Below are 16297 nucleotides of genomic sequence, written 5' to 3'. Positions count from 1 at the left end.
CTACATAATTATTTCTCAACATATTCACCCTGACGATGATCTCACTTCTACCAATGAGAGTCCACTTTGTTGACACCATCACTGTAGAATGTTTCACTCTGTTAATGGAGCCACAACCTTACCTTTGCTTGTACTACTTCATCGCTATCAAAGTGAAGTCCTCGAAAGTGTGCTTTAGATTTTGGAAAGAGAACCCAAGGCACTAGATTGTTACTGATGTCACAGCATTCATGTGTGGTCTGGCAGTTCCATGCAGAACTCTTCAACTTTGAAACTCGGTTACAGCAAATTGTTTCTCAAACACACTGGCATGTTACACACTACAATTCAAAGCCCTATAGTGGTAGACAGCTGCAAATACATACACAGGAAAAATAATTTATTTGTTTGTTTTATTTAAAAAGCTTTATGACTTATCACATAAAAAAGTCAAAAGCTTTACTTTTCAGCACACCTTCTCATATTTTCGCTTATGAATAGCATGGCAGCTGGACTGGAGGCTTTAAGAATGAAACAAATTAAAATGGATCAGGAAATTTATGAACAATATGTCACCACTTTCCAAATTTATACACAGTGGTGATACCTAATGACACTGCTTTACTGATGTCTGGCAAAGGGCCCAACGAAGCAAGGCATTTACGACCAGTCACCCAGCTGTGCCATTTCTTGCAAAGTTATTGAAAAAATGGTAGTCAACTGCATCTTCCATCTTCACTGGTATGTACATACTTCCCAACAAGCTGGAGGCTGACTAAATAGTCATGTTGTGAACTAGATTTTAATCTCAGATAAGACATGGAGGATGCTATGAATGAGGATAAATGACTGACACTGCCTTCGTAGGCACTTTTTATGACAGCATTAACCATTAACAACTTAAGTAAAAAGTGTCTCAAACAAGAAAGATATATTTGATGAAATTTGATGATTACATCCTGCAGAAACAACACTCCCACATTTCACTCCACGATAAGAGCAGGCACTGTGGTGAAACAAATTTTATCCACTGTCTCATAAGTATTCTCATTGCCCAATGTGGACAAGTGAGAAGACATAATGGTGTAGTTACTGATTATAATGCAAATGAGTTAATGTTTATTTGAAACAACTTTATTTATCATTATTGCTAGTACAAAAATGTTTATTTTCTTATTTTGAATGACAAGAACAGAAGAGCTGCAATATAACACAAGCAGCATCTTCATCATTGCAGTCAGAGAGAATAAGCCAACCATCATTACTTCACAGTGAATTGAAGAAGATCCTACCACATGTCAAATTGTTAATGTCTGTGATATGTCAAATGTATACATTAAGTGTAACAAAACATGAAAAGGTGAAAAATTTATTTGTTGCCTACCCAGACTTTAAGTATTACTGAATTTATAAATTTGTGGATGAAGACAGCAAGTCAAATTTACTGGATGTTTAATTGAATTTATCAGATTAACAGAAAATTTTCTATCAAGTTTGAATTTTACAAAAATGTAGTAATTAGACTTTGAATTTTACAAAAGTATATTTATTAGACCTGAGATAATTTATAACTTGCAGCAAAAAGTCGCTGAGATAAATAATCTTTGGTTTATCAGCAATATCCAGCAATTTTACAAGGAAAAAAAAGACAGCAATTTTCTCCAGTTTACCTTCTCTTTACAAACTTGATGAATGAATTTAAAGAGGATATAATTAAACATCATTGAAATTTTGGCTCCAACTTATGATCTGGTTACAAGAATTCCGAACACGCTCCAACAGATTAATTGAAAGTCATAAATACCCAACCTTCATTCATCGAACCCAGGAGACTGTAGCACCACACCACTAGAGGATTCAGAAGCATGGTCTAGCTCAAGATAGAGATTTTGTCCCCTTCTCTGTGACATATACACCTATCAGTTCATTTGGAAGTCAAGCAACTGACCTGCACTCAGTAGCATATTGACTGCACTTGATGATATATTTAAAAAATAGAGAATAATATGAGTTGACTCCTGGAAGAACTCTCAACATACTATGAGCATGACCATAAGTATACGAAGTCAAACACCACAAAAAGCAGAATATGTTCTCTTCAATTAAGAAACAAACCAGCTTGGAGAAAACGGAAGATAAAACAGAAACAATGTGGAGCGAATCTTATGAGATCACCTCCAAGAGTACATCAAGTCAAGTTACAGATCATACTTAAAACATTTCAATTTTTTGAATGTTTTTTTTTTATGTTGACGTTCTAGACAGAGGTCCTTTCCCTATGGCACCCAAAACACCACCAAGCTATGACACCAAAGCATAACTGACCCCCAGGTGGAGATCCTCAATTGTCATCGTGCTTTGCGATGTCCTGTGCCTCCGCTTTATTCATCATTTCTGCATCTATTAACCTAAGGTGCATAAAGCTACATGCTCATTCCCTACAAACTACCTAAAAAACGTTTTCTACTTTCATGAGCATGTTTCGTCGGCCTAAGAGTATAACATTGGAACATGTTATTCTGGAGAATCTTGTGTTACATTTGATAGTGTCTAATAAAACTAGAAAGAACTTTGTCTTTCAAACAAAAATGTCTAGATGGTTGAGGAACACTGTCATATGGAAGCTATGTTGATCTAAATGGAACACAGGTATCTGCCGTTGATTAGCCATGACACTCTGTTCACCTGTTGTCTGCAGCAATTCCACCTAAGGCAAGCAGATTTACTGTTAAATAGACGTGGTTTATAGTGTCAGATATTTGAGAATTAGCCTTAATGAGATGATTTAGCATCTAATAGGCTATACTGTAACTCCTACAAGTGTAGTTGTAGCAGCAGAAGTTGGACAGAAAAAGTACGTCATCACACCTGGGAGCCACATAATACACTGGTTTTATGTTCTGTCACAATCATATCTGTAGTTTGGTTTACTATTAGTCTTATTAAATAATTCTGAAAGTGCAGCTGGACACTGAAAATAAACAAATACTTTTAGTCCACATTTTGAAAACTCCTAAAAATGGTAAATACAGAAATTTACCAATATTTCTTCTTATTAAAAAGTTATATCAAAGGTGAAAAGATTGCTAACTAATTGAGGCGTACTTAATGCTCAAACTACAGTCTGCAGCTTTGCAAGATTCTGCAAACAGTGAGATGGCTCGAAATGGCAGAAAAATAAGTTCTCTAAGCCTCTGAGAGAAGATAGATATTGCAAGTCAAGTCAATCATTATCATTACATACGACATATAAATGAGGCAAATGATGCTGATATACCATGTAATTTCCTACACGCATAGTACAGAGGTTTATGCAGCACGTATTTAAACGCATGTGCAGAACCATCACATAGAGCACTCCAAATATAAATCCCATGGACCATTAATCCAAAATCTGATATGAGTACATCAGTTTGTATAAATCTGTCACCACCAATATTAACACTGATTGACAACAAATGGATGAAAATAGCTACCACTAGCTATCATGGATTGTAACAGCGGACAGGTAAATCATAGTACAGCAACTTACCTCAGAAACTATCATGGCCAAAACAGTTATAAAATACAAAACCACCTTTTTGCTATGATATAGAGGAGACACAAAAATTTTCATTTGGTACAGGGATTCATATTGGCATGCCAAAACTGTCACATGACATTCAAATGCGGGGAAAAAACTTGGAGCAATGTTTGTGTGGGAAGAAATGAGACTCCTTGTATGGCTACAATTAGCATTCAAAGGCAAATGATACAAACACTTGGTATTTCATGTGCACATCTTTGCCTGCCTATAGCACCACACTGGAAAATTGCACTTTCACTGACAGTGCATCATCCTATCATTCATGTACACTCCTGGAAATTGAAATAAGAACACCGTGAATTCATTGTCCCAGGAAGGGGAAACTTTATTGACACATTCCTGGGGTCAGATACAGCACATGATCACACTGACGGAACCACAGGCACATAGACACAGGCAACAGAACATGCACAATGTCGGCACTAGTACAGTGTATATCCACCTTTCGCAGCAATGCAGGCTGCTATTCTCCCATGGAGACGATCGTAGAGATGCTGGATGTAGTCCTGTGGAACGGTTTGCCATACCATTTCCACCTGGCGCCTCAGTTGGACCAGCGTTCGTGCTGGACGTGCAGACCGCGTGAGACGACGCTTCATCCAGTCCCAAACATGCACAATGGGGGACAGATCCGGAGATCTTGCTGGCCAGGGTAGTTGACTTACACCTTCTAGAGCACGTTGGGTGGCACGGGATACATGCGGACGTGCATTGTCCTGTTGGAACAGCAAGTTCCCTTGCCGGTCTAGGAATGGTAGAACGATGGGTTCGATGACGGTTTGGATGTACCGTGCACTATTCAGTGTCCCCTCGACGATCACCAGAGGTGTACAGCCAGTGTAGGAGATCGCTCCCCACACCATGATGCCGGGTGTTGGCCCTGTGTGCCTCAGTCGTATGCAGTCCTGATTGTGGCGCTCACCTGCACGGCGCCAAACACGCATACGACCATCATTGGTACCAAGGCAGAAGCGACTCTCATCGCTGAAGACGACACATCTACATTCGTCCCTCCATTCACGTCTGTCGCGACACCACTGGAGGCGGGCTGCATGATGTTGGGGCATGAGCGGAAGACGGCCTAACGGTGTGCGGGACCGTAGCCCAGCTTCATGGAGACGGTTGCGAATGGTCCTCGCCGATACCCCAGGAGCAACAGTGTCCCTAATTTGCTGGGAAGTGGCGGTGCGGTCCCCTACAGCACTGCATAGGATCCTACGGTCTTGGCGTGCATCCGTGCGTCGCTGCGGTCCAGTCCCAGGTCGACGGGCACGTGCACCTTCCGCTGACCACTGGCGACAACATCGATGTACTGTGGAGACCTCACGCCCCATATGTTGAGCAATTCGGCAGTACGTCCACCCGGCCTCCCGCATGACCACTATACGCCCTCGCTCAAAGTCCGTCAACTGCACATATGGTTCACGTCCACGCTGTCGCGGCATGCTACCAGTGTTAAAGATTGCGATGGAGCTCTGTATGCCATGGCAAACTGGCTGACACTGACGGTGGCGGTGCACAAATGCTGCGCAGCTAGCGCCATTCGACGGCCAACACCGCGGTTCCTGGTGTGTCCGCTGTGCCGTGCGTGTGATCATTGCTTGTACAGCCCTCTCGCAGTGTCCGGAGCAAGTATGGTGGGTCTGACACACCGGTGTCAATATGTTCTTTTTTCCATTTCCAGGAGTGTATTATGTCTAGAGAGGCTCAATGAACACTACAAAGACATGACGGTATTTGCTTTCTAACCTATAACTGCAGATGTCAATCCTATTGAACAAATCTGTGATATCACTGAAAGGGTTATGTGCAATTTAGATACTGCTACAACCACCTCGGTCAACAGGGTTCAGCTGTTGAGCACTGATTTCAGCATGTATGTTCAGTCATTCCAGTGTTTTGTGGAATCAATTCTATAATATGTCTCTGCTGTCACAATGTAATAGTGTATGCTACAGCTTATTAGGTAGGTGTTTGTATCTGATGGAAACAATTGCATAAATAAAAAGTAAATGTACCACATGGTGGAAAGTTTCAAATATTAATATACAATGTCAGTGGCAGACAGAGGAATGAAAGACAATTGTGGGAGCAAAGTGAGATGCTGAATGCACAGATTTATCAGTGATACTATGTCAAGAAGCTCATCATCCTTGATGAAATTGTTGTGGAATTTAACATGAGTCACTAATCACCACACAGTAACATATTTGTGAATTTTTGCTAGAGACAACTGTGTAACTGATGGGTACCAAGGTAGCTTTTCAAATGTGCATAGCACATAATGTCTCAAAACTACTTGTACCACTAAGAAATGCTTTCCTCCATTGAATTGTGAAAGGAAATGAATTTGGACACTAAATACTAAATGGCAATGTTGTTGTTGTGGCCTTCAGTCCTGAGACTGGTTTGATGCAGCTTTCCATGCTACTCTATCCTGTGCAAGCTTCTTCATCTCCCAGTACTTACTGCAATGGCAATACGTCTTGGTTTTTTGACAGCTATAACATACAACCTACTCACAATACCATGTGCACCATACAGATCCACATGATCAAGATTTAAACCTTGACACACATGTAATTTGATACACACAACCACAATGAATGCCGCTGACTACACACCTGAATACCACTCTGGCAATTAAATATTTGCATCAAATCTAGAAATGGAGGAGGAAACAAAAAAAACTTGGAAGAGATGAGTGGGTACGTATGTTATTTTAGTGATTACGAAATCAAGCCAAATTTAAAAGCAACTTGGCAGTATGAACCCACTTTTCAGTATGATGCTGTGCCCCCTTTGGCCTGATGATGATGTTTGGTTTGTGGGGCATTGAGCTGCGTGGGCATCAGCGCCCGTACAAAGTCCCAATTTTTTCACAGTCCAATCTAGCCACTCTCGTGAATGATGAGGATGATGATGAAACGATGAGGACAACACAAACACCCAGTCTCTGGGCAGAAAAAAAATCCCCAATCCCCCCCCCCCCCCCCCCCTACTCAACCTACTCATTTGGAGTAATGAAATGGAGTAACACAGACCTACAAGCACTCAATACACTTACACAATCACAATGCCACAAATATAGAATACATCACATACATTCAGCAACAGAAAGATTCACATTAAGCAGAAAGGAAAGAGGAAGGGGATTTATCGACGTAAAAAACTTACATTATGGACAGGTAGACAATTTAAGAAAGTTCTTTATAGAACGAGCAGAAACTAGCTAAATACACAAAACAATCACTCATATAAATACATCGGCTACACCATTGCAATTTCGTAACCACTTCAACAACCCTTTAGATCACATAACATCAACAGATACGAAGAAAGTAAAATGGAAAAAGAAAACACTACATGGCAAGCACCCATATCATCTAACACAGCCACACATAGATCAAGACGCATCCAACACATGGCTAAGAAAAGGCAATATATACAGTGAGATGGAAGGATTCATGATTGCAATACAGGATCAAACAATAATCACCAAATATTACAGCAAGCATATTATTAAAGATCCCAATACCATAATAGATAAATGCAGACTTTGCAAACAACAAATAGAAACAGTAGAGCACATCACAAGCGGATGTACAATACTAGCAAATACAGAATACAGCAGAAGACATGACAATGTAGCAAAAATAATACATCAACAACTTGCCATACAACATAAACTAAAACAACAACACGTTCCCACATACAAGTATGCACCACAAAATGTACTGGAGAATGATGAATACAAATTATACTGGAACAGAACCATTATAACAGATGAAACACCACCACATAACAAACCTGACATCATACTCACCAATAAAAAGACGAAATTAACACAACTAATCGAAATATCCATACCCAATACAACAAATATACAGAAGAAAACAGGAGAAGAAATTGAAAAATACATCCAACTGGCTGAGGAAGTAAAGGACATGTGGCATCAGGATAAACGTGACATTATACCAATTATATTATCAACTACAAGAGTCATACCACACAATATCCACCAATACCTCAATGCAATACAGCTACATCCAAACGTATACATACAACTACAGAAATCTGTAATTATATTAAAAACAAAGATTCCAAGACTTACCAAGCGGGAAAGCGCCGGCAGACAGGCACAATGAACAAAACACACAAACACACACACAGAATTACTAGCTTTCGCAACCCATGGTTGCTTCTTCAGGAAGGAGAGGGAAAGACGAAAGGATGTGGGTTTTAAGGGAGAGGGTAAGGAGTCATTCCAATCCCAGGAGCGGAAAGACTTCCCTTAGGGGAAAAAAAGACAGGTGTACACTCGCACACACACACACACACACACACACACACACACACACACACACACACACACACACACATATCCATCCGCACATACACAGACACAAGCAGACATATGGAAAGAAATAATAATAATAATAATAATAATAATAATAATAATAATAATAATATGCTATTCATATACAGTCCATGCTTCCTGTCCTTCACAATGATCACTCAACATCTGAGTGCTGTTTGCACCTCTTACCAGGCCTGGTAACAATGCACTAAACATGAACAACAGTAATGCACGCTGGGAGCTGTAGTACCTGTCACAGAGGACTTCAACTCCAATAATTTACATGACAATTGAGGGTGTTTACACGTATGAAGTTACGACGACATTCGACTATGTCCTCTGGGGGCTTCACCTTTTTTATCAGTCAGTGAAAATTACAAACATCTTCTAACAAAAGAAGAGTGAAAAATCAATGTATGTTGCCTGATATGTATTTTTCAAGTTCACTGTAGGTCATTAACAAAAAAAGTATGATGTCTCAATAAATGCAAGGGTATGTTACAACGTTTTCCAGATTATACATGTAGGAAAATGATTTACAGAGGAACAATTCCAGATTTTTTCTTCTTCATTTCAACAAAAGTCGAGTACTTGCAGCTCTAGAAAGTGGGTTATCCAGAGCAGATCAGCTGAATTCTGGTGATGGACAGGTTCATGTTAGATTTCCCACATGCTGCCTATGCTTTGCCATTTGTAGTGGTGTGCCCACGATGCTAATACTCTCCGAGATAAAAAATTTCACAATACAAAAGAGTTGCTACACAAATTAGTAGAAAATTCATGTTCATATAGGTATTGAGGGAAAATGCAAAACTGTAAATTTTTGTGGCCAATGGACAAATGTGTGATGCTGAGGCGCAATACCAGGGCATAAAGTCTTTGCGAAAGTCATTTCATGTACTCACTTGGACAGTAACTATGGCTCACAGGCAGGCGCATGACAATATATGCAGATGTCAGCATTTCAGAAAGGACGTGTATAGGCTCAAAGAAGCCAGTTCGAGCAATCGGCGCATACTTGAATCTGACTAGGAATGATGCCACTACTTGACAATATTGGCAGGAATGGGTGAACCATGGCTGAACACAGCATCAAGAAGGAAGCAATTGACCTAGAGAGAGGACAAAGATACAGCTATTATTTGTCTTCACACTTGGCAAACCCTACCTCGACCTGCAAGATTGCTGGGTCTCTCCCCAAATGAGAATGTTTGAAACATTATGGGCAGGTCCTTGCAACCAGTTTGGGATTCTGATGATCTAACACGCCAACTGGACAGAGTATGGCACAATATCTGTCAAAAAAACATCCAAAAGCTCTAAAAATGCCAAGTTGAATAACTGCTTCCCATTAGGGCTAGAGGTGGACCAATGAATTATTGACTTGCTCTTTCTCTTGAATAAATCAGCCAATTTTTCTAAAACTGGTATCATTTGTTTGTCTGAACATGTAAATAACATCTACCAATATCCTTTCCATTCAGATAATTCCTTCATGATGACTCCTTTTTTGTCTTGGAGATGTTGGGCAAACAGATTTGGATTGTAAGATAGTTAAAATTAGCCTTGGCATATTCAGCTAACTCTGATATTTTGAAGCAGGGCATAAATGAATCTATTTTCTCAAGCTTAGTATTAACCACTTGGTTATTTCTTATGTCAATAACACCTCCTCCTCCTCCTCCTCCTCCTCCTTCTTCTTCTTCTTCTTCTTCTTCTTTTCAGTCATATTTTAACTCCTGAATAGCCACCCACAACAGGTCTCTGCATAACATGAGACCCTACTGAAATTCAGGGTTTCATGAAGCTCCGTAGTTATCAGATATTTATCCAGCAATTTTTGATTTCATAACCATGTGGCTTACTTAGATGAAGATACTTCTATAACTAGTACCATTTTTTAAAGTTATTTTAATGACTTGGTGGTTTCTGCTGTATACATTCTGTTAAAAGTTCAGGGATTTCTTCAGCACTGTCATTCTAAGAGAACTATTATTAGCTCCCTGCTACTTTTTGTAAATTTATTATCTTTGGTTTATTTAAGTTTTTGGTTGTGTGTTTCTGCCTAAGGCATAGTAGACTAAATATAGAATAGGGACACTTACTACATTTCATGTGCATCATTAACACTGCACGGTTTGATCCTATTGCATACACTTTTATTGTTGTTTAGCTACTGAAGTAAACTTGGAACCTAGAGATTATTTTAAATTTTGTCTCTTTTATGTTCAAAACACGAGTATAATAATCCTGTACTGAAGACAACCACATGTACGAGTTGAATCATTGTTTACTTCCACACACATAAGATCACTGTGAGAGTGTAATCATCACACGCAAAATAACAGCTACAGATAGATGAAAGGTAGTGATCATTCTCCAGTTAATTCAACTCTCTGTTACCCTTCTGCAATAGTATAATGTGGTCAGTGAACATGTGCACAAGTTAAACTTGCTGGTTACATTATTTAACTTGCAACTCATCTCTCTTTACTTACCATTATCATTGCCAGAAACTTATTATTCTGGGTACAAACTGTCTATTCAATGAACATTTCAAAGGTAGGTTCTTCATAAAACAATGAGACTTCTAAAAGCACCAGTATACTCCTCTAACTTTGAACTGAAACATCAAGGAAGAAACCTATGACTGCATAGCCCAAGGACACAAGATGTGATCTCAGTTAAATCCATTATAGTTCTCAGACATCATAACTTATTCAGTATCCATTTCTGAAAGTTGTTGATAATGTTTCATCACTTGTTACACTAAATTTGTAGTTTTAGTTATGTCTCCCAGTCTGCTGTTGCTAAGATAGTTTTTCTACGAAAATTTCTGAGGATATTACTGAATAATGCATGTAAACTTTCAGTCTGCAGCATCTTAGCCACTATATACATTAGAACTCACCGAAAATGATCCTCTGCTGGACTTTTTACTGTGCAGCTATTCAGCAGCCACAAATCAGCCTCCATCTTATTATCTGTGAAGGTTCAATAACTATATTATCTTTGGAAACACTGCAAAACAAGAATGGTAAAGAAGGAGGATCTGAATAATGTAAGGAAATAACCTGTTAAGTGATATCCATATGCAGCTAGTTGCCCAGCCATGTATTCACTATCCGAACTGTTGTGTGTACATCCCCATGTCTTCAAATATATAGTCTGCGTGCCTGGGATGACACTATCAAGATGCGTATCAGGCTTTTGTTCTTCTTTGACAGGTGGTTGTACTTTTGTTCTCTTGCGTGCACGTAGAGTTACTGAGCTCTTATTACTATACCGTTCCTTAGGAGTAATGTCTTGTGACGAAATTAAATCTTCTATGTCATCTATGATTTCAAAACATGGGGCAGGCATCTGAAAAACAATTTCAATAAAATGAAATTAAAGCATTGTTGTTAAATTACAAAATAAATGCATTCACTGCATTAGTATAAAAAGCAACCTTAAAAAATGAAATTTTTCAGAGAATAATTGTATGATATAACGTTTTTTTGAGTGAATTATAAATATGAGCCTACCACAACAGGCTGCCTCCAGCAGAGGCAAAGCACAAGCTCTGTGTATTTTTTGTTTTTATTTCCAGACAAGAATTTTGCAACCGAAAAGACAGAAAAAAAGAACAACTTGAGTGCAAGCAGGTTGTCTAGCTGTTAGGATGCTGTGCTCGGAACTGTCAATGTACATTCTTGTAGCTGCCCCTCAAACTACACTAGCTCTCCTTTTCTATCAGGACAACAACGAAGATGCATACTCCAGTACAAGAAACTAATTTTAATACTTTTCATGAATTAGAACATGCCAGGCAGGTAATGGAACACTCATGGTTCAGTTCTTGACACCAGCATATACAACTTCAACAGATATGTTTTAACAAAGACCAACCCATGTCTTGTATCCATTCTATTACCATATTCACTGTTCACCTGACTTGTGACACCCATGGCCGGCCGAGGTGGCCGAGCGGTTCTAGGCGTTGCAGTCTGGAACCGTGTGACCGCTATGGTTGCAGGTTCGAATCCTGCCTCGGGAATGGATGTGTGTGATGTCCTTAGGTTAGTTAGTTTTAAGTAGTTCTAAGTTCTAGGGGACTGATGACCTCAGAAGTTGAGGCCCATAGTGCTCAGAGCCATTTGAACAATTTTTGTGACATCTAGCAATCATCTTGTGTCAAGACAGACTTACTCTTATGGGCACCATTTAATAATAGCAGTTTAATAAAATTCGTGACAATACGTAGACTGTTTCAATATCATGGACAGATGTGTGTCTATAACAAATATCTGCCAAAAGAATTCCAAGTCTGTTAACACAGAATTGAAACGATCCTACCACTAGGGTCATTAACGCAACACATCAAAAGATGAGTTGTAGTTGCAGAAGAAAAATAAGTCAAAGTGCATGGCAGTGTAAAAACTGTTGTCTTAGTCTACAATTAGAAGAATGTCCTGAGGTCTACCACACCCAACGATCAGAGTATCTGATACGTAGTGAATCTCATTTCACAGTACCCTGTAGGGGTATTTCAATATGACATTGGGTTAAGTTAACACTTTCTGGGATCTAAAATGCAAACAGCAAACATAAATGTTAATATCATGATTTCTTTTACTTTGTTATTAGAAGTTGCATCAATAATTAATTATCATTTTAACTACTATAATTATTACAGTTTACTCAATTTAAATGAAGCTTGACAATGCTACTTTGAAACATCTACTGTTTCATTATTTGTATTAAAAAGCTGCTGTTTATTTTGTACTGGTAGCTTAACATCTACATTATCATATTGATATTTATGTCTAAAGAACTGGATACCAGAAGTGTTGCTCAACTGAGAATGCTATTTATACACACTGTCACCAAATATTACAAGTGTTAAATAATAAAATATCACTGGTTGTTTTTTTTTGTGATATTTCCAAGATTTCTGAATGAGTAAACCATGTTATTCTCTTAGAGAAACTTAAGTTTTGTGGAATTGATAGCTTTACACCATATGAGAGATTACGCTGAATAACTCAAACAATGTGCACAATTGGCACTTCTTGCAGATGATACTCGTGTTACAATAAAAGCAACAGAAGAAATTGTTAATGATATTTATCAAAGTTTTTTAATTAAATTGTTGTACGAAAATGAATTTTCCCTAAATTTTGAGAAAACTTGCTGTATTCAGTTCTGTACAACAAAAAGGGTAATACCAACAATTGATCTAGCATGTGAACAGGAGTTAGCAAACAGTGAAGAACATTTCAAATTATTGTGTATGCATTCCATACACGTTATTTTATGAGGAGAAGGCGTTCGTGTACAGTGTATAAAGCTATTGATAATATAGCTATTACTACAAAGAGTGGAGTTGATGCGCAAGTTACTCTTCCTGGTCCTTCAATGTTTTGTGGATGTGTACCGAATTTTACACTTACTAATGCTGATGCTAGTGTACATGGTGATGGTTGGGTTACTGTGGGTCTAGTAGGTGGTGGTAAAGTGGAGACTGTAACAGGACTGGAGACTTAACAGCTGAGAAGTTATTGCTTATCGTACATTTCAGATTTGTGAAGTGTATAACAGAGATCTTGGTACTTCTTATTATATGTCTACAGTGCCATTAGTTCTTGGTTTTATATGTGCAGATACGTGAAGTGCTCTGGTACTTACTTTCTACAATGCCATTGGGTCTTAGGACAAGGAATTGTCGTAAAGTAAATGAATCAGAATCTGTGACCGTATGGGTTATAGGTGCACTGAATTGTTTCATAGTATCGAAGATGAAGTAGTTGACCATTCCTTCTGATAAAAAGAGTTCTCCTCCCAAGTAAAGTGCCCCGACTCTGTGCCTAGCAGCCTTATCCTATATCCTGTTACCCACCACATCACTGCTTCCTCTCACTCTCATAGACAGCACACCATCTTCTCCTACCCCCCACTCTGCTATCCCTTCGTCTTCCTGTTGGATGTTGCCTCCTTACCTCCTCCACTCACTTTTGATTGCTGCTCATGTCAGATGCATTTCCAATCAGAAGCCAGGTCACAGCAGCTGGAGACAATGGCCACAAGAGATAGTGCGATATATTCGCTAATGCAATTTGCCACAAATAATCCAATTGAATTTAAAAAGAATAGTGATGTGCATACCTATAACAATAAAGCAAAAGTGACCTTTACTGCCCACTATTTAAGCTGTCAGCAGCTCAAATAGGAGTTCAATGTGCAGCAACAAAAATCTTTGATTATCTGCATGATAACATAAAAGTCGTGACACATAGCAATCATTTCAGAAAATAATTTAAGATGTGTTGTTACCAACTTCACAATATTTATATGAGAATGGATCACTACACACTAATCATTGGTATTGCTGAGCAGCAGAGATGATTGCAAAACAGTCAGAAAAATTACTTAGCTTTAAAAAACACAGTCATTTCCCTACCAGCAATCACACTTGCACAACCACAGTTGTTGCCCAAGTGTGTGTGTGTGTGTGTGTGTGTGTGTGTGTGTGTGTGTGTTTATTCACCCAGTGGTCATCTCACGATGTTATAAGATTTGTCATCATGATGCTATGAAAAAAATAACTCGAATGTACCTACAAATAAAATATACAGCCGTGTTTTTATGAGGTTAGGACAGGTGGTAAACAACAGCCTTGCTGAAGGAACCATCCTCACATCTGCCTGAAATGATTCAGGAAAACCATGTATAACATAAAACAAGATCACTGGATAGAGAAAACTCCATCCTCCTGAATACGAGTCTCTTAATTACTGCACTGCCTAACACAGTTTGTCCCTATTACACAATGTTCATTTGATCAAAGAACTTGCACATAATGCCAGCAATCGGTACTTACAGCAACAGACGTAAAGCTATATGGAATGTAATGAAATGAGAGACAGGACAACCAGACACAGAACAAGACATCATTACTGAACTGAGAGGAAGGGCTATAAATGATGAGTCACAGGTAGAAAATGCATTTAATAATCATTTCTTAAATACAGTAGAATGCATAGGGACAACCATTTCAAGGGCAAAATCACAGCAATACATTCAAAGTGCAACTTTCATAACATTCAATGAAACTTCTTCCAAAATTAAGAAAATTATACAGTCTCTCAAAAATAAAACCTCATCTGGTTTTAATGGTGTCTCAAATAGAGTACAAAAAATTTGTTCCAATGCAATAAGACCAGTTTTATCTGAAATATGTAACGCAAGGCAAGAGTCTGAAATATGCCATTGTTGAACCCCTCTTTAAGTTGTCAATAACTACTGACCAGTTCCACTTCTGACATCATTCTCCAAAATCTTTGAGAAGGTGCATGATGTATTCTGGAATAGTATCCTTAGCAAGTCACAGTTTGGGTTTCAGAAGGGTTGCTCTACTGAGAATGCCATTTACATGTTCACTCACCAGATTTTGCAAGTGTTATAGTGCCAGTTGGTATTTTCTGCGACCTCTCTAGGGCATTTGACTGTGTGAATCACAGTATTCTCCTACATAAATTGACAAATTACGGGAGTGATGGTATAGCCAACCAATGGATAATGTCATATCTAACCAAAATAATGCAGAAAATTGTACTTAGTAATTCAGGCAAAATAGTCCAGGGTCATAATTCTAACTGGGGAGAACTCAAGAAGGGGGTTCCCATAGGTTGATTCCTAAGTCCACTACTGTTCCTCATATATGTCAACAATCTTCCATCTAGTACACAACAAGCAGAATTAGTCCTTTTTGCAGATGGTACTAGTATAGTAATCAGTCCAAGCTTACACGTAAAAATAGAAAAAAATGGTAAACAAAGTTTCTAAAAGTATCACTGAATGGTTTTCTGTGAATGGTGTCACCCTAAATTTTAAAAAGACGCTAAATATTCAGTTTTCCACGTTTAGAGATGCTACACCAATGATAAGTGTAACACACGATGAGGAGATAATAAGTAGCATCAAAACTTCAAAATTCTTAGGGGTCCATATCGTTCAGAATTTAACTTGGAAAAAAAAAAACAAATTTTGGAATTCCTTAAAAACTAAATTCAGCCACATTAGTGCTTAGAATAACTGCAAATATTGTGGAGAGACAAATCAGTAAGTTGACACGTTTTTGCATATTTTCATTCAATAATGTCAAGCTTCAATATTCTGATATTATATTCCTTTTTGTGTCTCCCATTGTTGCGCATCCACTTTACAATGTATTCTTACTGTTCACTTTTGCTAAATGAGTACTTTCTTCAGTCTTTCATCATTTACTTTAAGACAAAATTGAGTTAAAAATGACAGCATTTCAGGTCTTCTCATGAAAACAAAGACTGGTACCTCTTGATTAGTTTGTACATCGATTCCATTTGAGTTAG

At 38.4% G+C, this 16297-nt stretch overlaps 1 protein-coding gene across 2 annotated transcripts in view; it reads right to left on the bottom strand.

The window, feature by feature from the left end:
- The window catches only part of LOC126353989 (threonylcarbamoyladenosine tRNA methylthiotransferase), a 107863-nt gene that overhangs the window by 70432 nt on the left and 21134 nt on the right, over positions 1–16297 (bottom strand). Inside the window, exons 2-3 of one of the 2 annotated variants that reach the window (XM_050003290.1) lie at positions 11000–11288; positions 10837–10909 (exon numbers count right to left, since the gene is read on the bottom strand). In XM_050003290.1, coding sequence (XP_049859247.1) covers positions 10837–10909; positions 11000–11288 — 362 coding nt within the window. Of the gene's footprint in view, positions 1–10836; positions 10927–10999; positions 11289–16297 lie in introns of those variants that run through there. The other variant, XM_050003291.1, reaches the window with a different exon arrangement.

Source organism: Schistocerca gregaria, chromosome 3 (assembly GCF_023897955.1).
Source record: "Schistocerca gregaria isolate iqSchGreg1 chromosome 3, iqSchGreg1.2, whole genome shotgun sequence".
Lineage (NCBI taxonomy): Eukaryota > Metazoa > Arthropoda > Insecta > Orthoptera > Acrididae > Schistocerca > Schistocerca gregaria.
Note: the sequence above shows the minus strand (reverse complement) of the source record. Positions and strands in the feature narration are given on the sequence as shown.